The 23,542-nt window shown below is 37.7% G+C and overlaps 1 protein-coding gene across 2 annotated transcripts in view; it reads right to left on the bottom strand.

Annotated features, from left to right (window-relative positions):
* Window positions 1-23,542, bottom strand: part of bif (protein phosphatase 1-binding protein bifocal) — a 230,892-nt gene that overhangs the window by 17,184 nt on the left and 190,166 nt on the right. For both annotated transcript variants that reach the window (XM_081764085.1, XM_081764084.1), the window contains exon 3: window positions 505-670. In XM_081764085.1, coding sequence (XP_081620211.1) covers window positions 505-670 — 166 coding nt within the window. The remainder of the gene's footprint in view (window positions 1-504; window positions 671-23,542) is intronic.

Here is a 23,542-nt window from a genome sequence, read left to right as displayed (position 1 = left end):
GAGAAACCCTGGTGTAGGGGCTTTGTACTACATGAGGCAACATAGACATTACGTAAAAGCGATGAAAAAAGACTGGGAGCATTTGAAATGTGGGTGTAGAAAAGAACAGAGAGTTTGAGCTGAGTCAAACGGAAAACGAGTGAGAAGGTGAGAAAGAACAATTTTAGATGTAAATGTATAGAGGAAAAGAAACTATCATGAAAGACGTGATAGAGGGCATGAGGCAGGAAAGAGGAAGGGGAAGAAGGCGACTACAGTTGATGAACAGTATTAAAAAGAAAAATTGTACGTGAAGACGAAGAAGTTAGCTGAAGGCAGTGATGTATGGAAGCTTCTCAAATGTGGCAGTTGACCTGCTAATAATGGCAGAATACCTATAACGTTAATGATTGTGTGCAAATTAAGCAATGTGACGGACCAATCATACGCTAGTTTTCAGATCTTATTGTATTTTGACTTCTCCCTGACTTTCAAGATCCCTACCGATGCTAGAGAAAAACCTACCCAATGGCGATCGCAACCCAGGTCCTGGTCCTGTAGTAGTTGTGTTTTCATTGTTTGACGGCGTTGACTCGGCTTCTTGTGTGGATGGACTAGACTCTTCTAACAGAGATGCTTCAGACGGATATTCGTATGTGGTGGTGGCGGCATCGTTGAAAGATATATGAAGCTGGAAAACAAGAAATACAACAAAATTAACAACTCGAAACAGACAAATAGATTAACTTTTAATTAGTATTCTTAACTTTTAATTACAACAGTGAAAGCATGAAGTAGAAATAAACTGTATGCATTTATGGGCCACGATATACAGCTGAACTTGGATTATTTTTTTTTAATGAAAAATTATACACAATTCTTTTCCTGGTCTTTGTTCGTAATTAAATACATTAGAAGCATGGATGGTGACAGGATTTTTTAAAAGACAGCAAATTTTCTATGAGAAGGGGAAAATAGTATAATACTGTATTACTATAATATAGATATTGTTTGGCTGTTTTAAGATTCTTATTTCAAGCTAAAATAAACTGTTCTCTAACTGATATAAATGTGAACAAGCTACAAACGTATCACATAACAAATCAAACAAAAGTATACAGTACAGCGTTTCGATACAATAGCAGTATCTTTATCAGAATTGAAAACCAGGTATACAGTGTAAGCTTTACTACCACAGTGTATTCAAGAGAACAAAAAACAGGTACACAGAGTAACGTCTCGACAATACAGGAGCAGCTGTCTTGAATTCAGACGTTTGTACAAGGGGGGGGGGGGGAGGGGCTGTTCTAAATTGCAATAGAACAGCAGGAATCTGTCGCAACAAAACTCGCGACTTGTCATTGTCTGGTCGGTTGCAATAACCAACCTCTTGTCAGTTTTCTCTAATGCTGTAAAGCGTTTGTGTGCGTCTGTATCTAATTTCCAAGTTTTAATTTAACTTCGACTTTATACGAGAACGCGGTTTGATAATTAGAAGAATTAGGTTGGGCAAAAGAAGAAACTAATTTTCTTTTTTAAAAAATATTTGCTTTTTAAGACTAATTTATTTCCGAAAAAAAAATTAACAGAAAAAAGCAAATATTTCAATGAAAGTGTATACGTATTCTAGGGGGGCGCATATACATTCTAGGAGGGCTCAGGTCCCTTGAACATGCCTCAATTCAACACTGTACAGAAATATCTTTATACACAAAAGAGACAATCTTGTGTACGGTATTGATATAGTATCGAAACGCTATACTGTATACTTGTGTTATGATGTGTCTGTATATGGGCCTTGTTCACATTTATATAAATTAATTATAACAGGTTCAGAAGACTAAATCACAATTTAACAAATTATCGTGCATAGGGTTAAAATAGTTTTTTAAAAATTAAATTTTTTTAGCTTAACGTCCCACGATTATGCCGTTTACGTTAAGGAAGAAGGATTATTAATACAAGTGAATGATGATGGAATAAAAATTGGCGGAATGAGAATGTGGAGGAAACGGGAATATACCGAAAAAACTATGATGTCAGTCAAAACTTACGTGGTCAGGGACCGAACCAGAGACCTCACGCACAAGAGATAAGCGCTCTACAACTGACCCACCGTGCCCCTAAAAGGTCTTTCAAACCAGGGCTGGATTTCTTAAAGAGAAATCAGTATATTATAGAAACGTGCAAAACAATCATAATATTATTCACCGAAAATGTCAATAATAATTGGCACACACACACACACACACACAAAATAGTTGTCCTCCAAAATGTCTTTGGCCCTCCGCTTACCCCCTAAAAATAGAAGATAAAGCTGGTACAATCACTGTTCGGAGATAAAATCTGAGTACAACAACAAAGAGAGAGAGAGAGAGAGAGAAAGAGGGAGAAAAAAGACAGACAGAGAAAGAGACAGAGAAAGACAGACAGAGAGAGAGAGAGAGAGAGAGAGAGAGAGAGAGAGAGAGAGAGAGAAAGACCAGGCAAAGAGAAAAGAGAGAGGCAAAGAGGGAAAAATATAGACAGAAAAAGACACAGAGAAATAGAGAAATAGAGATAGATAGATAGATAGATAGATAGATAGAGAGAGAGAGAGAGAGAGAGAGAGAAGCAGAGAGAAATAGAAAGACAGACAGACACATACACAGAGAGAAATAGACAGAAAGACAGACAAAGAGGGAGAAAGAGACAAAAAGAGAAAATATAGTGCAGGTTCGTCAGTCAGTGATCAACCGTAACCTCACAGATAATGGACATCTTCCAAACCCACCAAGCTTAGTCAGTTCACATTCTTCTGAAAATTCCATGAAAACAACTCAATGACAAATCTTCATCAGTAGTTCCTGAATAACTATTACTCATTGCTTTACATCAGACACAAGCCACTCCCGATAGAGTATATCACCGCGAACTAGAATATCTTATATGAAAGAGAGAGAGAGGGAAAAAAAAAGTATTTGGTCGATTTCAACTCAAATCAAGCCATACAGCTGAAAAATAACTCAGAAATCGTGAGACATTATTCTGGAATTATGGACAGTAAAACGTGCTTAAGGGAAAACAAAGAAAAAATAATACTTAGGCAAAATTTACGATAATATGCACGCTTTTTTTATGTATATAAAGAGATTCAGCAGAGAAAGTTAAACGCTTGCAATCAAACAGCCATTTAACCTAATATCAAAAGCACGGAGTGAAACTCACTTCACATTTGCCTGCTCTTTCTAAATATCATCTGCGTAGGCATTAGCGTTTATTATTATTTGTTTGATCAACAAAAACTATTCTAGTAAAGAAATGCGTATAAAAATTGTTCAGTAGCTTCGCTAGCGGTCGAAACTGTTTTAGCATTAAAAAAAAAAAAAAAAAAAAAAAAAAAAAAAAAATCAAACATTGATTACGATCTAAATTCTCATTCTATTGAAACGAGCCTACTTTCTCTGCACATACCTAAAACAGTTTCCATTTTTTTTTTTTTGTACCTCATATTGTTGACAATGTTCCCATTTAGCAATTGTTAACCAAAATATTACTCAGAAGGCAAATGGAATATAAAATCATAATACTGATGAAGCTTTTAAAATAAAACTGTTTGTTTGGAATTTATCGTTCATTCTCAGTGTCAAAACTATACAAGACGTGGACCCACATCAGATCCGAAGCACATGAACTTCCATCGGAATTCGAACCCGGATCTTCCAGTCCATTTGATGATTATGCGAATTTCGTATTACGTGGGTCGTTCAATATATAAGTTTCCCTAAGCTAAAAAAAAAAAAAAAAAAAAAAAAAAAAAAAAAAAAACACTTTTAAACTACAAACACGAATAGGCGGAATCTTTCTTCACTTCACCACCCAATGCCCACTGAGATTCAGGCATTTCTCTCGCAATTGCAACAATTTGTCCAAACACATTGAAAAAAAAGTTTGACTATTTAGCACTTTTCTCACATTTCGATACATTTCTTCATTATCAAAACACAAATGAACATAAGCTACCAGTCAGGGTTACTAAAATTCCAAAATTAAATTTCGTGATTTTTTTTCGTGACCTTTTCTTTGCCAAATCATAAAATTTCCTAACATTTTTCAAGAGCGAATTTGAGTGCGAATTAGGCCGAATTTTCATCCATGCGATAGAAACATACTTTGCTTGCGATTTGGTAGCGTCTAAACCCGACCATAGACATTTTAGGTGGTGCATTTTGACGTTTTATAGAACAAAGTTTTCCAATCTGTACTTACATTTGTACAGTTAAAAATAAAATCATGACCCAAAGCTAAATTTCGTGACCAATAGACACCCTGTACCTGCTCTCTTCTTCTTGGCAATAACGCCTGCACCACTCTCCATACAGCCTTAATTTAGCACCGAGTTACTTCCGTCTTTTTCCGGTATTAAAAGTCTTCCCTGCAAGATGAACGTTTCGAAACAGATGAAGTAAAGTGTGAGGACAGTGCTAAATACCCAGAGTCCTGATTTTTTTTTTTTTTTTTTTTGCAAAGAGTTTGAACAAACTGATGCAACGGTGAGACAAATGCCTGAATCTCAATGTGGAGAAGAGAGGAAGAACCCATTTATACATATGTGAATAGTTTACAAACGTATCTTAAATATTTTACAGCTTAGGGAAACATATATTGAATGACCCACGTAACCACGCTGAAGAGAAAGATAATCATTATTAACTGAGTATCGAGTAAATTTTACAGAAACGCCTATATGACCTTGCGAACATTTCCTACATGGCTTAGTTGGGGCTCCCAGATGGACGACCAGTTTTAGCTGGAACAATCCTGGATTAACAGCATGTTTGACCAAAAAACTATACAAAACTCCGAATGCACTGGTTTCACAACAAAACTCAAATTAACATCATTCATGTAATATTTTAAAACTAACCGCTTTGATTAGTTTTCGATATTCCACGAACAGAAAAAAAAATTACTCACTTTTGGTGAGTGTACACTTATTTATTTAATTTAGGGGAGCACGGTGGTTCAGTGGTAGATTGCTTACCTTTGATGCGTGGGGTCCCTGGTTTGACCTGCGGCCAAGTAAGACTGTGGTGGACAACATTGTGTACGTGGGCTTTCTCAGGTACTTCAGTCTCCTTCCACTTTCTCATTCCACCAATTCTTCCATCATCATTCACTTGTCTTAAAATCGTGGCATGTTAAACAAAGATTTCATTTCATTTTTACTATTTAATTAACTCAGATACTTCAAAAAAAGTGCAAAACTATGAGTATACTGTAAATTTTCACAGGGTATTACAGTTTTCTAGTCTGAAGAGCTAGGAAACTTATGTCATATGTCTTTTCCATGTCCTACAAACCTCAACTGTCCTGGGAAATTCAGGCTTACAGTAAAAACATTAAGGAGAATGGAAATGTCCACGGGGTGTTCCTTGGAATTTCAATGGGATGTGTGTGCCATACTAGAAACTCTCAAGATAATGAAAATACCCACAAGATTTCCCTTGGAATTTCAATGAGGGTTACATGTCATGTGACCAGGACCAAATCCAGGATTTTCTGAGGGGGGGTGCACCAATAACTATCAGTACATTCGAATCAAATTTAATTTTTTTTAAAAATGCCTTTAGGCATCTGTGATGTGTATGAGGAACTGACATACTATTATTGTGTTTAGCAAAACCGCTTTCTTTTAAGCCCAAAATGGAAACATGACATGGAATTTTAGGAAACTATTGCTATTTCCACTGCGAGTTCTCACTTTAGATAGTGTATATTCAGAACAGAGGGGGTGCACGTGCTCCGGTGCATCCCCCCTAATCCGGCCCTGCATGTCACAATATCTTGATGTTCAGAATTATGAACAATCATACATTTCTCTCAATCAATTTGACGCAGCTTTCCATTCTCTCTTATCCTGAGTCAAGAGTTTTCCGTTTTCTTCTAGTTCTTAAGGAGTTCAGTTTACTAGAAACAAAACCAAACTCTTTCACGTTGTGTACACTGACACTGCTGCTTGTTCTTCCCTAAGTTTTGTATTATTTGGTCTTATATTTCAATTTTCATCTCAGTCTTGCTTCTTCTGAACATGCTTGCTTTCTTTTTCTTTCTTTCTTCAATTCTCTCCATGTCTCATAATAACTCCAATAATCCTCTCTCTTCTTTTCAAAATTGTTCTCCATATACTCCCCCTTTTCTTCTACCATTTCCAACCTCTTTCCATATCCATCCAATTATCCACATTCTTCTATAGCATCACACTTCCAAGGCTTCACACTTTACGCTTTTTCTTCTAGAATCCATTTCTTACATTCAAATGTCATACTCCATATATGCTGTCTTTACCCCGTTCTTCAATTCTATATGTCCATATTTCCATTTAAACATTTTAATATTTCTTCAAATGCAATTAGTGGCGTCAAGCACCCAATTTCAATTTCATTAGATAGATAGACAGATACATGGGCGCCCGCAGGATATTTTCCGGGGGGGGGGGGCAAGACACACACAAATGCAAGAATGAAACCCAACAAAACAAAACTTCATTGCTATCAGCACCACGTCAGAAAAAGAAACAACAAAGACCAAAATTATCTTCTCAATTCAACTGACGGATACCATCATTCAAAATACTTAGCATTGTATGCAGCATCAGGCTGAATATAATTATTACTGAAAAAATATGAAACCTCACATGGAGGAGAGAAGTAGATTAAAATCTTGGGGATGTATTTGACTAAATTTTGTTACTCTAAATCATTTAGTAAATGCTGATTTTAAAAGTATACTATTGTCACCAGAAGAGCCTATAAATGTTAACCTTTTTCGAAAATTCAAGGAGGAGCAATTGCCCCCTCTGTGGGCGCCCATTATATATATATATATATATATATATATATATATATATATATATATATATATATATATATATATATATATAGAGAGAGAGAGAGAGAGAGAGAGAGAGAGAGAAAGAACTCAAAAGGTCTCATTCATTAAATTTATTTTTGAATTCTAAAATTTCGCGATATACCTGTCAGGAAACCCTGCCCTAAATAACAATTTCTGCACTTCTTCCACCAGATCACTTTTCTTGCATAAATTAACTAAATAAAATTACGTAAATATAGTATCTTCATACTCACGAAATGTTTCTTTTCACACTATTATGTTACGTATCATTATAATAACCTCTTTCGTTGTATTTAGAATAAAAGTGATGCTTTACTGTACAACATGTTTGTTTCACCCTGTATATTGATCTAACTAGAACGATTGATCCGTCTGGAAGGAAATACAACTGATATAGTGTAAACTGCTTTCTCTTTTAGTACATTGACAGTAAAAAACGGAAACTAGGGACAGCTTCCAAGCTGAAAATATAGTATCCTTTTGCTTGGCATTGTTCGATTATTCGATTCGCCTTTCGGAAGGCTTGAAGCAAGCTTTGTAAGGTTGAAAAAGCATGACGATCATTGATTGACGATAGACTTCAGGGAATCTATTGGAGCTGAAGCTCTGTTAAAACCACGAGATGATACTACCATGCCCTGATTCACAGTTTTTATTTTTTCCTGACCTGGTGAATTGTTCCGCGTGATAGGTAGATTACGCGGTTGGTTATACACCGTCACATCCACTCCATCCATTTATTGAACAAAATCTCCCATGTGCTTATGCAAAGATACTACCCGAGATGTGTCATGCTAGAAAATGTATGTGTGTTCTTTTTCAGTTTTTGGCTTCGTCCGTAGCAAAACGACTGCACCTTCATGCTACTAATAATTTATCCACATACTCCCAACTCCCATTTTTTTCTGAATAACTTCCTATGTTGGAAACATCCACCCATATAAGAAGATACATGCTATTCTGAGATAAGGACAGTCACACCGGCTCGGTGGTGGAGCGTCACCTCTAAAGTGAGGAGTCTATGGTTTGATCCCAGCCATGTGAATTTGTGGTACATATCCCATCTTTTGACGTTGCAAATTCTGTCGATGAATTTGAAGCTTAAAATATACAAAATAATAATTATGCCTGTTGTGCTGTATGGTTACGAAATATGGTCGCTTACTCTCAGGAAAAACGCAGAATGAAAATATTTTAGCAAAATTCTCAGACGAATACTCGGAACCAAGGGAATGGGGAATGGCGGAAACTTCCGAGTTCTTCCGTTTACTTCTATATTCTCATTTCACCAGTTCTTTCAAAACAAAATTCCCTTTCATCAATCATTCGGCTCTTTCAGCGTAAGGACATAACCGTGGAATTAGTACCGGTTCTTGAAGGAAGTCACACTGGTAAAAACTTGAATGTTATCACTACATGCTAAGGCAACCCAACCGGTATGTCGTGAAATTTTAGAATTTAACAATCATGGAACATTTAATAATTAGTTACAATCGATTTTGAGGCAGACTGTACTAGTAAACGCCTCCGGTGACAGTAACAACGCTCAGTGCTACATAGACACAATAGTTTGTGGAAACACATTATTATTATTATTATTATTATTATTATTATTATTATTATTATTATTAACTTGTAGAAAGTCTGTTCTTAGCAAGGGGAAAATAAGTTTCATTTTGGAAATAAGGGCACCCCAACTGTCACCAATCAACTTAGGGACTTCAAAAACTATGAATTGGACACTAATATAGGTCATTTTCAATTATTTTTACATGTTACTATCCGATTTGAAATACTATTGTGGAATGAACTTGGATTTAAACGGCATCAAAAGTGTCAGTGTTTATCTCAGCGACGAAGAACACTATGGATTTGGCATTAATATCGGCCATTTTCGATCATTTCAAAGCATCTTCCCCCTCCCCTAAATTCCACTATCAAAATGAAATGTTAAAAATCATCCCAGGCCGTGAGCCACATCTATGTTGAAAATTTTATCGAGATCAGTCTGGCGGTTCAAGAGTTATTAAGTCACAAACTTAGTCACTTGCATTTTTATTTATATAGATAGATAAATCAAAGTATGTCGTGGCGTCATAGGCTTTCACTAGTGTGCCGTTAGTCAAAAAAGATTGGGAACCACTAAGCTAAAGGATGAAAGTTTGTCTTGCCTTGTCTGGAACCAAAAGTAGCAGCCTCGGCAGCTAAGTCTACTATTGCTTACACAGAAAACTGTTAAAAGATGGAGTTGAGTTGATTGAGTTTTATCGTCCCTTTCAGCAGCGAGGCTATATGAAACCGTGGAATCCGAACCACATGAGCTCCCGCCGGGAATCGAACCCGGGTCTCTCACACCAAAGTGTTAAAAGATGGACGAATTGTATTAAACATTGAAATTGTTTGCAATAAAAAACGTGGTCATGATATAAGTCAGAACCAAACTGGTGCGGATGCAAACCCGAATTCACGGATGTCTACGCACTATAAAAATTAAAACAAATTAAAATATACAAAATAACAACACGTGTTGGAAACGAAATAAATTGTACCAAATTGGAGCTCGAGAAATCCTGCCCAACCCTGATGACATAAGACTACGAACTCGGATGAAAGCTCTATACACGACATAATACATTAAGTTGTATTCCCTTAGTTTGTAGCGATAATATAAAGCTATGTGACTTCCCTTAACAGCCGCCACTTTATGAGATATTCAAGATCTCATTTCTACCTCCAAAAATTGATTTCAGTTTAATTGTTCTGCTAATCTGTAAAGAATATATACCTCACCAGTATTTATCCCATTATTCATTACATACTCGCCTAGCTTGAACGACATACAATTACAAATGCAGCTATCAAAATGCAATATGCAGTGCAAGTGATCGTCGTAACTGCAAAAAGGTGAAAGGGTTACGCATGAATTTCACGTAAATGCTTATGGCCGAACACGTTTTGTCAAACACAATACTTTACAACCTTCAAAACAAGTTGACTACGTTACCCCTATCATTATTCAAGTCAACGATTGCAATCTGCTCGATCGACAGGTTATGAAATATAATTTAAAAGGGAACACGAGCGGAGAGAGAGCGATTATTATTAAAAGTTTTGAAACAGCGGCTACCGCGTGCAGCAGCGAACATTGTAGATCACTCCTTGCTATTGTTTACGTTCCCAGTAAATTAAATGCTTCCACTGCTAATTTTCCCGTAAGAACTTCTGGGCTAAAAACCTAACGGTACACGAACACTGTGGACAGAATGTTAATGAGCCCAACACGCAGTGCCAGCCGCTACCACTCACCGAAACTTCCAGGATTATGTTAGGGAGGGAGGGAGATGGCTTTTCGTACGGTACTCCGAATTAACAACGCATCTAACCGTATTCTTCAGGACCTTAAATTACGCGCCTACAGATGAAGAAAGAATGAAAAAGAAATGTTATTTAATTCTCATTATGGTACTGTCTTTAACTTCGTACGCCGTAAGGACCCCACGAACTGAAGAAATTTGAAGACGTATATTTTGCGTTTTTTTCTATTTCGTAATTTTCGTATTGGACTTGATCCCGTTTTTCTCTTCCGCAACCGTAATAATTTCGCACAAACTTTGCAAAACCTCAACGTGCTATTCTTGACTACTACTTAAAAAAAAGGCCAACAACAAATAATTTGATACGCTAACTTCATTTGGGTGTTCGTTGTTTTTGATACGAACAAGGTCCCTGATCCTATTATCGATGGGAGAGCATGACGTAGCAGAATGGTTTAGGTTACACTTTAAATTGTAGGCCTCTTCCTATACAGCCTTGCTGCTGAAAATTGATGTAAAGTCAGCGGTGGAACAGTTGTAGAGAACGTACATCTGGTGCGTGGGGTAGCTGACTCGATTCCAGCCTGCACAGAGTTTGGTAGACAAATACCGTGCGGATAGATTTTCTCGGGTTTCTCTCGTTTCCCACCCCTTTTCCTCATTCTATCGTTATTATCAATATCTCATTGGCAAAAGTGAAATCTTTCAGTTTAACGTCCCACGATTACCCTTTAGGCTAAAGACAAATGATGGATGAAAGAATCGATGGAATGAGAATGTGGGAGGAAACGGAAGTACCCTTAGAAAACCCCTGGACACGATGTTGTCCACCACAAACGTACTTGGCCGAGGATCGAAACAGGGACCCCACGCACGAGAGAGAAGTGCTCCACCACTGAACTACCGTGCTCTCTTCCATCTGCCGTAGCCTCGACGCATAATCGTTGGACGTAAAACTAAACTTAAAAAAAAAAATGAAATTTCTCAGTTCAATGTCCTATGATTATGCCCTTTAGGCTAGAAGAGACGATTTTAGGCTAGCGAATGATTATGGAAGAAATGGTGGAATGAGAAAGCGGGAGTACCCCAATAAAACCTACGGACACGATGCTGTCCACCACAAACTTACTCGGCTGGAGATCGAACCAGGGACACAACGCACCAGAGGTAAGCACTCTTACCACTACCACTGAACCAGCGTCCTCCAAAATTGAACTTTTTTTTTTTTTTTTTTTTTTTTAATGGTAAATTTTGAATCTTCTCCCGCTTAGGATACGGGATTTAGGATTTAGATTTCTGGGCATTCGGTATCTATGGCCATTTAAGCCCGTCACGTATGAGGGGCGTCCCCCCTCTGCGAGCATAGTATCCGGGGAAAGGGAACGAGGGAAGCAGTTTGGGACCTATAAGTTATGGTACCACTCCGGAATTTGCCTAGTGTGAATGAAGAAAATCGTTAAAAACATTCAGGATGCTTTGCCTGAAAAAAAAAAAAAAAAATTAAAACACTTTTTCGACCGAGTGCCCCTACCGGGAATCGAACCCGGGACCGTCGCTTAGAATACGCACTTTAAAAGTTGTAAATAGGTATATCTTCTCTACAGTTACATTGACTTATGCCAAGCCATCGGTGTGATTTTGCATAATGAACAAATATACATGCTGGTATATACAAGATAAACACTTGAATTTAATCAAATCAAAATAATTGAGAAAACTTTGGATCCTCTACCTTAAACTGCATTATCATAAGCCTACATGCTCCAGAAAACATTTCCAACTACGCTTCTTTTGCAGTGAACGATAATCATGATCTTCGTCTTCCCGTTCAGTTGGGTGCCGTTCGTTTCAGCTGGCCATCGAGGTTCACGGCCTGTAGCAAAAAACCTGTATGGCGGGTGTGTCCGACAACTGATCGAGGTTATGTCCATCTATAGAGCAATAGGACAATTAAAACAGCAGGTCATGTTCTTTCACAGTTTATATGCTACTGAAACAAATCTAACGTACAGCGTCGTTGCAATGTTTATTTTAAAATAAATAAATTATTTTAAGATAGTTTTCCTATTCTTACCGCTACTTGTATTCACTTGCTCTAATTTCCTTCTATGGAGAAGGTCAACCAAAACGTTGACTTCTTCAGTTCTTTTTGTTGTGTCAATGTGGTCTCATAGCAGTCCCAGGTTCAATTCTGGTGAGTTTTCGCCTCGGATAACATCTTTAGTAGCTGTTTGGATTTCACTTTAAGAGTCTTCATCCCGGTGAAATTAAAATACCGCTAATTTTACAGTAATTATGTGATATCTTCAAATAGATAAAAGATAATTGAAATATGGAACAAGAGCGCCCTAGACAATATTATTTTGCGTGAGGTACCGTTATCACAAGTCACCTAGTAGCTTTCCATTTTCAGTTGTTTAGAAACGCGGAAATAAATGCCGATTTTCAAAATGGCTCGAAATCGAAAGCAGATAAGTGAGTCGTGATAACTGTTTCTCATGTAAAATAATATTGTCTAGGGCGCTCTTGTTCCACATTTCGATTATCTTTTATCTATTTCAAGATATCACATAATTACTGTAAAATTAGCGGTATTTTAATTTCGCCGGGATGAAGACTCTTAAGTAAGAGTACCCCGTTTCACACATAGCCCCGATGTTGAAAGCGAAAGTTAATCACCACTCAATCCAGGGAGATGTCATCCTGTGGACAGAACTTGATCTCTGTAAACCTTTCAGAAAGGACAAAACGAAACCTGATCTCATGGGATATTGCATTCTTTCTTTTACTTCGATTCTCGGTTGGGGTGAGATTTATGCACAGTCTACCCTCGTCTAATTGCAGTTAAGGGATTCATTCAGGCTCTTTCAAGTGGGTACGTGGAAAAATTACACATAAAAGACAACCAGAAGTGTAATACTGACCACATCAAAAGTAGAGAGGTAATGGAAACGCTGGCCACTTATCTTTCTTCAAAAAACCATATTCCAGCAGCAGTACATGGAAAACTTAATATAATTAAGAACAAGGCAATCCCACAATTAAAACTATATGCAGTGCAATGTTTCAATAACATCGCAGTGTTTTCATCAGACTTCTGATGAAAATACTGCGGTATTATTGAAACATCACACCCTATACTGTTGAGTATGCATATATTTTACCGATAATTATATCAGTTTCATATAACTGTCATATTCGGGTGCATCAGAGGTCCCTTCCCCAAGGGCTTGGGCATCCTTCTCATTTATCATTCTGTCCTTCTCATTTACCATTCTGTAACTTTCTGCCACCAAAACTGAACTTACCGTTCTCCAGTTTGACTATAATTTTTAATAATAATAATAATAATAATAATATAGATCCCCTTAAATATTCTCATGGGCTTACCCTTCACCCTAAAACCCGCAACGTAGATGAAATACATTGGTTGGATTGGAGTTCAGAGCTCCTTTCAGCACAGAGGGCATGGAGATGCCCACAGGGAGGGCAACTGCCCCCTGGATTTTCGAAAAAGGTTAACATTTATAAGCTCTACTGGTGCAAAAAGTTTGCTCTTAAAATCAGAATTCAAATAAATGATTAGGAATAACAAAATTCAGTCGAGCCCATCCCCACGATTTTAACCTACTGCCTTCCCCGTGTATACAGGGGCTATCCAGGATATCATCAAGGGAAGGGCTAAATCATATTTTGCCGTTTTATCAAGTGTATAGTAGGATTAAAGCCCATTTTACCCAGTGTGTATATTTTACCCAGCGTCAAGGGGGGGCTATAGCCCATCCTTGGATCCGCCACTATATATATATATATTAGTGTGTGTGTGTGTCTAGCCCCTTCTTGCAGAAAATCCTTCGGGCGTCCATGACCGAGGGTATACGAGACGTGAGCCTACAGCTTAATGGTAAGATCCAAAGAACCGTAATGTGTTTACATTTCAATGCTCTTCTGCCGGTAACATGTTCAGAAGGTCAAAATAATAGTTTAATAGAAACACATTTCAATACTTTTGCCTTGAAAATACGATCTCAATTGACGGAAGAGAATTTGCATTCATCTGATATAATGCCATCTATAGACATGAATACAGAGAGCTTTCCAAAAGGAAATTTATGCCTCCATTAAAAAAAAAAAAAAAAAAAAAAAAAAAAAAAAAAAGTGTACATAGGCCTAACGCTATTTGCGTACGCTACATCACGGATCATCTTGGTTAACTGAATTTTCCTCTTTCAATCTTGCATCGCGCATTCAACGATTTCCTTCCTAGTTAGCCACTAAAGTTGCTGTCTCAACAAAAGCATGTGCACAACTGATAACCACTGTGATAATATTTCGAGGAAGTTACAACCACAGTGGGCGTTGTTGTGATAAACCAGTTTCATAAGATGAATTATCAATTTTAGTGCAGATGTTTGCTAGCAGCATAGCTATAAATCTTCTGACTCCCTACACGTTTATATTTAATATGGAAATGCCATAAATAAATGTCTGAGTAATAGTTTATTACAAGGTAGGTAAACAACAAGAAAAAGACTTTTATAAATACTCCTTAGCTTTAAGGGTTTCGCTGTGCTAGAGACCTGCACGGGCCGGGCTTGGGCGGACCGACTGTTATTTCTTAGGGCCGGGCCGGCCTGGGGCCGTGAAGGTCTCTACGCTGTGCCCACTCAAACTTTATGAATTTACTGAATAATAAAGATAGTGAAAAACATCAAAGAATTAGGAAGTGCACAATGCACGTAGAATGATTGGAAGAAAATAAAATTAAATCTTTCAGTTTAACGTCCCACTATTACAGTATGCCTGTTAGGCTAACGGAGACGAATAACTGACGCAAGTGAATTAGGGAAGAATTGGTGGAATGAGAAAGTGGGAGGAAACGGGAGTACTCCCGAGAAAACCCATGGACACGATGTTGTCCACTACAAAATTACTTCGCCGGGCATCGAACCAGGAACGTCACACACCAGAGGTAAGAGCTTACCACTGAGCCACCGTGTCCCCCTCCCCCATCCAGTGGTACAGATGCATGGACCTCGTACTACAGTGCCCCCAAAGACTATTAGAAAGTATCATTTCAAACTGATGACAACAAGTCCCTGGGAGATGCTATCCGAAATTGTGGTCCATCTACCTCTATACAGGTCAGAGGAAAACGTCACATTCATTCAAAATGTTACGTTTATCCATGCGACTTCTTTGTGTGGGACTGGGGTAAGGAAGAGGGTTTACTGTAGCAAAACACAAACTCTGGAACGGCTAAACGACCAACACATCACCAGACTTCCTTTCTAAACCTCTAGCGGTCTCCCAAACGTTTGTAAAAGTGCTTGTTGACAAATGCAGGCGCCTATATGAAATTTTAATTTTGCATACCGATTGTGTCATTCTGGGTTCCTACCAATAGTCATTTCACAGCACTCTACTAATTATTACAGAAATAAGTAATTTTAATACGCATTTATTCTTCGCTCTACCTTACAGTCTCTCTCACCTTAAGCCTTCGAATACCAAGATAGGGCCAGTTTGACCCAGATGCAATTTATTTTAGGAATTTCATCATTTTTAAAAGAGCTGTAGTGGCATATTATATGGATTTCTCCTTTGACATACGTTTTTACTTTAGCACATCATTTTACAGAAGTTGGTATATAAAATACCAGAAAGTATTCTCAAAGTAAAGTAATATGTGAAGTTTGTATGCAAAGCACACTGTATCAGCAAAACACTCTAAGGACTGTCAAGTTTCATCAGAATGGAATATGTGATGCCAGTTTCTTCGAAAAGAGAAATCTTACTTATGTTTGAATTTTTAACTTTATTATAATTTTAGGTATTGTTTGAAGAGGGTACATTAAAAATTGCATATCTTTTGCCCACACCAAATGTATATGTGATTTTGTGCTTATTTACTTTCATATAGCCTATCACTCGGTCGAAAAAGTGAAAAAGCTTTTCCAGATCAGCCATCCTGAGTGAGGATCCCCCCCATTCACAACAGACAAATGCCGGGCTGGTACGTAACATGCAGGTCCCAGGTCACTTCCTTCCTTCCACTTCCTCTAATAGTGTGATCGTCGAGGGACGTCATCACTCATACGTGACAGGCTAACATGGCCATAGATGCCGAAAGTCCAGAAATCTAAAACTTCTAATTCTACTTTCATATAAACACTTGTATACATATTATTGTATTATATGTACAAATATATAACATTGCTCTGTATATTGTAATTTTAAATTATATCTATCTCACTGTATCCAACTACTATTTTTAAATAATGCTTGAGTCATAATGGCCCAGAGCTCCTTTGTGTCTAAGCAGTTAGCGTACGCATCTTTGGCGTGGGAGCCCTGGGTTCGATTCCCGACGGGAGCTCATGTGGTTCGGATTTCATGTTAATCAGTAGGTCCACATCTCATCATATAGCCTCGCTGCTAAACGGGACGTTCAACTCAAAATCAACTCAACTCAATTCAAAATGGCCCAGGCTTGGTACTCGAAGGCTTAAAGATCTCTAAAATGCCTGCTGAACTCAACGCTGCGTATAACATCTTAAGGATTTTCCTAAATGTGAAAGAACTTTTAGCAAAAATCATTGAAAGCTCACGAAGTAACACTGTGATATTTCTTTTGTTTTTATGGGCGCTTTCTTTAATAATACAACAAACGGGAGGTGCTTCCTATTGCAGTACATCTTATTGTTAGCCGAAAAAAAAAAAAAAAAAAAAAAACTTTCTCAAAGAGCAACTTTCTTTGACGATTCAATCGAACATTGCAGAGCACGTGTAGCTAATTGCGAAGACACTTTTTGAATTAAACCCATTTCTCACAACAGCACACAACAACACAAAATATTCTCTCAAGAACAGGCAACTTTCATTCCGGCGTCCAAAACACACATCATTCGACGAGACGACGAGGTTTGGTAACACGTAATTTCACACGCTGTCAAAATCGTGGGACTCCGACCTTGCACGCAATCTGATGGATATTGAATGCAAAACATCACAATACAATAAATATATGTATGCACGCATTTTAAACGAAATAGTCAGATTTTCATTGACAGACTTTATTGTAACGTGAAGTACTTTATTTCAATCGGGAAATTGTAACCTTCCACCTCTAGTTTCTTTCTCCCCGTCGAACTTTCCCACTATTCTGTGCTAATGTCTTTATTAAGCAAATCATCACCATTTCATGAACTACGTTTTCAGAACTATTCAGGGGTGTAGCTACGGGGACTGATCCCCAGATTATTTCCTGGGCCTCCCCGCCAAATGATCAGCTTTTAAAACAACATCGTAAGATTACCTCGCTTCAGTCCTTTAAAAATAACAAAGTTTACATATAATTAATAATTTACGGTAAATTATTTACCTATCGAAAAAGAGTATGGTATCGCTTCTGTGTAGGTAATGACCAAATGCACATCTGCTACAATCGATTGATCTCGTGCTCCTGTCTGGATCATGTCCAATATGAAGCATGAAAATACGTTATCCAGACCTATCATAAAATAACTATCAATCTATGCCAATTAGAGATAAATAATAAATAGAAAGATAACTAATAAAATAATTATGGTATTTTTAGTCCCGAAAAATAAATATTTTGGTCGGGAAATCTTAAAAAAATTAAGTGAAATTTCAAAGAAAATCTGTGTTATGTAGATAGGTTCTGTGTACAAGGGCTCAAACTGAAATAGTTATGCACAAAGGTATAATGTTTGGTCAAGGGCAGTAGTTCTTGGTTAAGCATAATAAAAACTACATGGTACATAATATTTATGGAGAATACGGGGAGGAAAAGCTAAAAAAAAAACGTGTTTCCGGTTTTAGTTTTCCGGACGGCTTTGTAACCTACCAGGGCCGGATTAAGGGGGCTTAGTGGGGCTATAGTCCCGAGCCTCCAGCTTAACAGGGGGCCTCCACTCTGATCAAAATCTCAACTGGCTATCTAAAAAGTATTATGAAGATGCAATCATCACATCATCATAAAATAAAATATGACCAAAAATATGAAACATATTTCCTTAAACTTTCCTACAGTACTTTCACAGAAATGTATTAGGTGAAGTCAGCAGGGGGCACTTTTTTCTAGCCCCGGGCTTAAGATGGATTAATCCAGCCCTGGATGGCCCCCCAAACAAACGACGGACTCCTCCTAGATAAACCTGCTGGCTACACCCCTGGAACTACTATAAATTACTGTCTGCCATTTTATAACAATATGAGGGGCAGAAGAAAAAAAAAAAAAACTTCGGGTCATCTGAGGCGACGCAATGGTGGGCTCATTATGCAGAAGTCACATTTAGAAAAAAAAAAAAAGTTTTTAAGTACCTGTTTCTTGTTTCATGTGTCTAGGCTAATTGAGATTCGAGAGCTAAGGACATTTGAAAATAACTACGCCTATTGAAACAGTCACCGGAGTATACGACTCATTTCGACCACTGCATATCAAACTCAACGCCGCAATAAATCTCTTCGGGGCTCTGATGTAGGAAGGTATTTTTGGTGCTGCTTAATCAGCGAGTTGGCCAAAATGTAGGAGGGTATTTGTACCCCCTTTCCCAAATCATAAGCTTCTAATAGCGTAAGTTGGTATTATACAGCTAAAAGCCTTTATTAACGTCTGTAATTTGTCCTTGCAACTGTAATTAACGTTGATTGTGATTTAAAGTACGCTATGTTAATTCTGGCTAAACCAAAATATTGCATAAATTGTGAATATTTATTTGTTTTTCATTAATGCTATCGCCTGGACTAGCTCTCTAAATACCCGAAGGGCTATTGTTTGGAGTATTCTCTTACGGTATGTATGCAATATTTCAACATCGGCAAATAAAGGACAACGAATAATTTTGATTTCATTTTTGTGTGTGTGTGTGTTGATGATTAATAATCTAGTATAGAAATTCCCATCTCGCCTAAAATGGTAGAAAATCTTATCTTTGAGAAATCAATGGCTGTGATGAGACGTTAAGCAAGATGGGAGGACATCCCACGAAGGGTGTGATATACGAAGACTTAAACCAAACGTATTATTAAAGTATATAGTATATTGACTTGCACATCTTTAAACGTTGACAAAATCATCTTTATCGTGTTCATACAATCCCTTTTCTACAAGGGTGTATCCAAAAGTTCCAGGACAGTACTCATAATATGCAAACCGCTTGCAGTTCACGAGTTTCCCGCTAGGATGTGTTGCGGTGGTCTCGTGAGCCAGTCTGCCGAGTAGCGTGGTTTGAAGTGGAAGAGTTTGAATGTTGCACGTGCTTTTCGTGTGTGTTGCATTAACCGTCTGCGATTTTTCTTATCTCGGCGGTATGGCGGAAGTTGAAGAACAAAAGGTGTGCATTAAATTCTGTGTGGCATTGGGTAAAACGTCATTACAGGCGATGAGAGCATCGTTTATACTTACCACCCAGAAACTAAACTGCACTCTTCTCAATGGAAGAGTCCTGGGTCTCCAATACCCAAAAAAGCACGCATGGAAAGAAGCAAATTGAAGACTATGCTATTTGCCGTACACCGGAAATTTGTCCCACACGGAAGCACGGTCAATACAGACTTTATTGTGATGTCTTAAGAAGGTTGCGTGAAAATGTGCGTCGCAAACTGCCACAGAAATGACATAACGGTAACATCATTCTCCACCATGACAATGCACCTGCACACCGGTCCTTTAAAGTGGCGCAGATTTTGGCTAAGAACAACATGACAGTGGTTCCCCATACTCACCTGACCTGGCCCCCTGTGACTTTCTTTTCCCCAAGCTGAAGCTTCGGATGAAGAGGCGAAGATTTGACACCATTCCGGAAATTCAAGAAGAATCGCAGCGGGTACTTGGTACTATTCAAAAAACTTCCAGAAATGCTTTCAAGCATGGCAGAAACGCTGGAACCGCTGTATTAATGCAAAAGGGGACTACTGTACTTTGAAGGTGATGGAGGAATTTAGCTTCAAAGGTAAGAAACTTTCATTTTACAGATTCAGTCCTGGAACTTTTGGATAGAGACTTGAATTTACAGACTCGAGAAAGACTCGAATTGATAGGTTTATAGGTCTCATATTTGAAAATGTGGAGGTTCCGTAGTCTAGAGATTAGAGCGTCAGACTAATGCCCGCGTGGTCCCGGGTTCGATTCTCGGCCGGTTCGATTCCCAATTTTCGACATCTACCCAGTGTCGTGATGCAAACTGGGGAATCACGTGAGTAAAAGTCGTGACGGCCAGAAAGCTTCTGATCCACCTGTTAGAACGACGCGATGCACCGACTACGTGTTTGCTGCTAGCCTGGCGTAAATCAGCTGATCGCTAAAGATGGCGTTGGAGTAGCTCAGGTCCACAAATGGCCGTCACGCCAGTGGTTTTATCAATTTGAAAATGTACCTCTAGTCTCGAATCTTCGTCTCATTTTCGGGACAAGAAACTTTCTATCATGTGAACACTAAGCTCCAATTACTTGGGGCAACGTTTCCAACCAACTACTGATTCTACACTTATAATAGCTACGTTAGTTATGCGATATCTGATGAGACTATTTCTTCTCTTCACCATTGGGAAAGAAAAAAAATGCAGACATTTGGTATTCATTTAGAAATTACATCCAATGCGAAGACCCTGTACTAAAAACTACTGGAAAGAATGTCTCACGCAATGGTGCTTTTCTTCGAACCGTCTGTTTCACACAAAAATACGAGGAATTTTTACCCCAAAGCATCAGTTCTGACGAAAACTTCAAATAAGCCAAGTATACAACAAACTCCTTTCAACCTTACATTAACAGACATATACAGAAACATATTGATAAGAAATCCACACACACACACACACACACACACATTATATTTTAGTTCACGAAAACATTAAACTGACGAGTTATGGGAAAATATCGTACATACACAGCCTAAAGATAAAACAGGTTATGTGTTGTAGATCACACGATTTCACAGACAGGAACGACATAATGGTGGGAGTGAAGATTCTATCTAAATTAAGATGATGTAAAAAAAAAAAAAAATCATTATGTAGACTTATTTACTTTTTTTTTTTTTTAATGTGATGCTCCGAGAATAACAGCATAATGCTCTGCATGTTAACAAAGAAAATACTGATTTTTCTTTTAATTATTGGATATGGAGGTGAATTCATGAGCGTCTCTGGCGGGGGGAACGAGGGGGACGCGTCCCCCCAAAATTTTGAAGAACAAAATATTCAATAGTTTATTCTGATTTAATTCATTTACTAACAACAGAATAACTTACAAATAATAATAATTATATTTATTTGGAATATAAGACTGTGAAAGAATTATAACAGAGTTCTTTATATACCTTGGGGGGTCCGTTAAGATAACCAGAAAGGTAACAAATGAAATCGAAGATAATAAACAGGTTGGGCTAGGGAGTACCATTTAAATCACTTTCTTTGATGTTCTCTCCAAATTTTACATGCCAGAGACGCCAATGGCTGAATTTATGCAATATTCAAATATTTAAAATAAGAATAATTAGTAATAGGCATATGTTCTGTTACTCAGTTACATTTTTCTCTTACTAAAGCGCTCTGTGATATCGATTTATATATATATATATATATATATATATATATATATATATATATAGAGAGAGAGAGAGAGAGAGAGTTAGTTAGTTTCAAAACAACACCGACAACGTTTGGGAGGTGATTCCTCAAACCAAGATAAGACAAAAAGTATAGACCAACCTGGATGCACATATGCTTCCTTTCGGAGTTATAGGCTGCCGAAAACATGGAAAAATAAATTTTAGTGGTTCATAGCTCCAAAACTATGGGACCTACCGCACTCGAGCCAAGACTTCACTTAGGAACTAGTATGTACCCTATCCAAATATCCATGTTTTAGGATCCTGCGATACTTCTGCAACAATTTTTATAAAGATAGTTGGTGAGTACTTCAAATTATATGTTCAAAGCCAAACTCCCTCTATAAAAATTGTGTCAGTACCGTGTTCGATTTCAACCCCCGCCAAGTGAACTTTGTGGTGGACAAACACCGTGTGCGTGGGTTTGCTCAGGGTTCTCCCGTTTCCTCCCACTTTCTTCCTTCCATCATTTCATTCATTTCTCATCATCACCGTCTTCTTTAGCCTAGCCGGCATAAGCGTGGAACGTAAAACTCAAAAAAAGATTTCATTTTACAATTTGGTCTATACTTTTTATCTTATCTTGGTGTCAGCAATCACCTCCCAAACGTTGTTGGTATTGTTTTGAAACACCCTGTACATATACACATCCACGTTAAACGTTTTCATAGTTATCTATCTTCCACTAGACCAAGTAATTTTAGTGGTCTTCTCTGTAATATAAAAACAATTTCGAAACCTAAATCATTTCTGAATCAAATATTAATTTTTGTTTATGGCCAATATCTCAGTGCCACTATTTAAATTAATCTACTCACGTTACTTTTCGCCAGCAACGAGTACAGAATCTTATTTACGATCGCAAACTTTCGAGACGCATCGATCACGGGTTAATATGTGGAGTAACAGACATACCAAGATTACAATATTAGAAGGCTAAGATGATCCTAATAAATAGACCCTGTACCATTTAGTTAGTTACTGTTGCTTTCTACACGAACGCACGTGTGATAACACATCCTCGATAGATGGGTCAGTAAAATTGTTATTTACAAAAATATCTGTGTTTTTGTTTTCCTGACTAGGCATACCATTTTTCAGCATATGTATAATAAAATAAAATAAAAACAGAACTTTGCTAAGATGAGAAAAGGGAATTTCAAATCATCACTTCCGAGCCAAGCCAGTAAACAGAATTTTACGTAATTACTTTCCAGCTGTAAATTGCATCAGCTCCCAGATTAGCTCATGGACGATGATGAAGTAGCTTTCCACGGTGTTGATGAAATTCCATTTCACTTCAGACGAAGAAATTTAAGAGAGTCTTCTCTAATTTAGTGCTGTGTGGGAAAACAGACGATTATTTGCGATCAGAACTAAGATCATTATGCGTAGAAGATTCGCACACGAAGAACGACGTCGCATCACTTCTGTGCTCCAGAAACTCAAGCGACGTCGCATCACTTCTGTACAGCAGTACTTGATGGCTCGGGTACCAACGGGTTTAAAAAAGACAAGAAAAAAAAATAACGTCAAGGTCATTTCCTCTTATTATTTATTGTAAAGAGTTTTTCGCAATGAAGACCTCTGAGGAGCAAGGATACAAATTATTATTAGTGTAATCAAATTGTAGAGAAAAAGTGTGAATTGTCCCAGTAAAACGAGTACATGAAATCTTCAGTTTCCTACAAGGACAATTTTTTTCTCATCCATTAGTTTT

Source organism: Thermobia domestica, chromosome 7, assembly GCF_964235325.1.
Source record: "Thermobia domestica chromosome 7, izTheDome1.hap1.1, whole genome shotgun sequence".
Classification (NCBI taxonomy): Eukaryota; Metazoa; Arthropoda; class Insecta; order Zygentoma; family Lepismatidae; genus Thermobia; species Thermobia domestica.
Note: the sequence above shows the minus strand (reverse complement) of the source record. Positions and strands in the feature narration are given on the sequence as shown.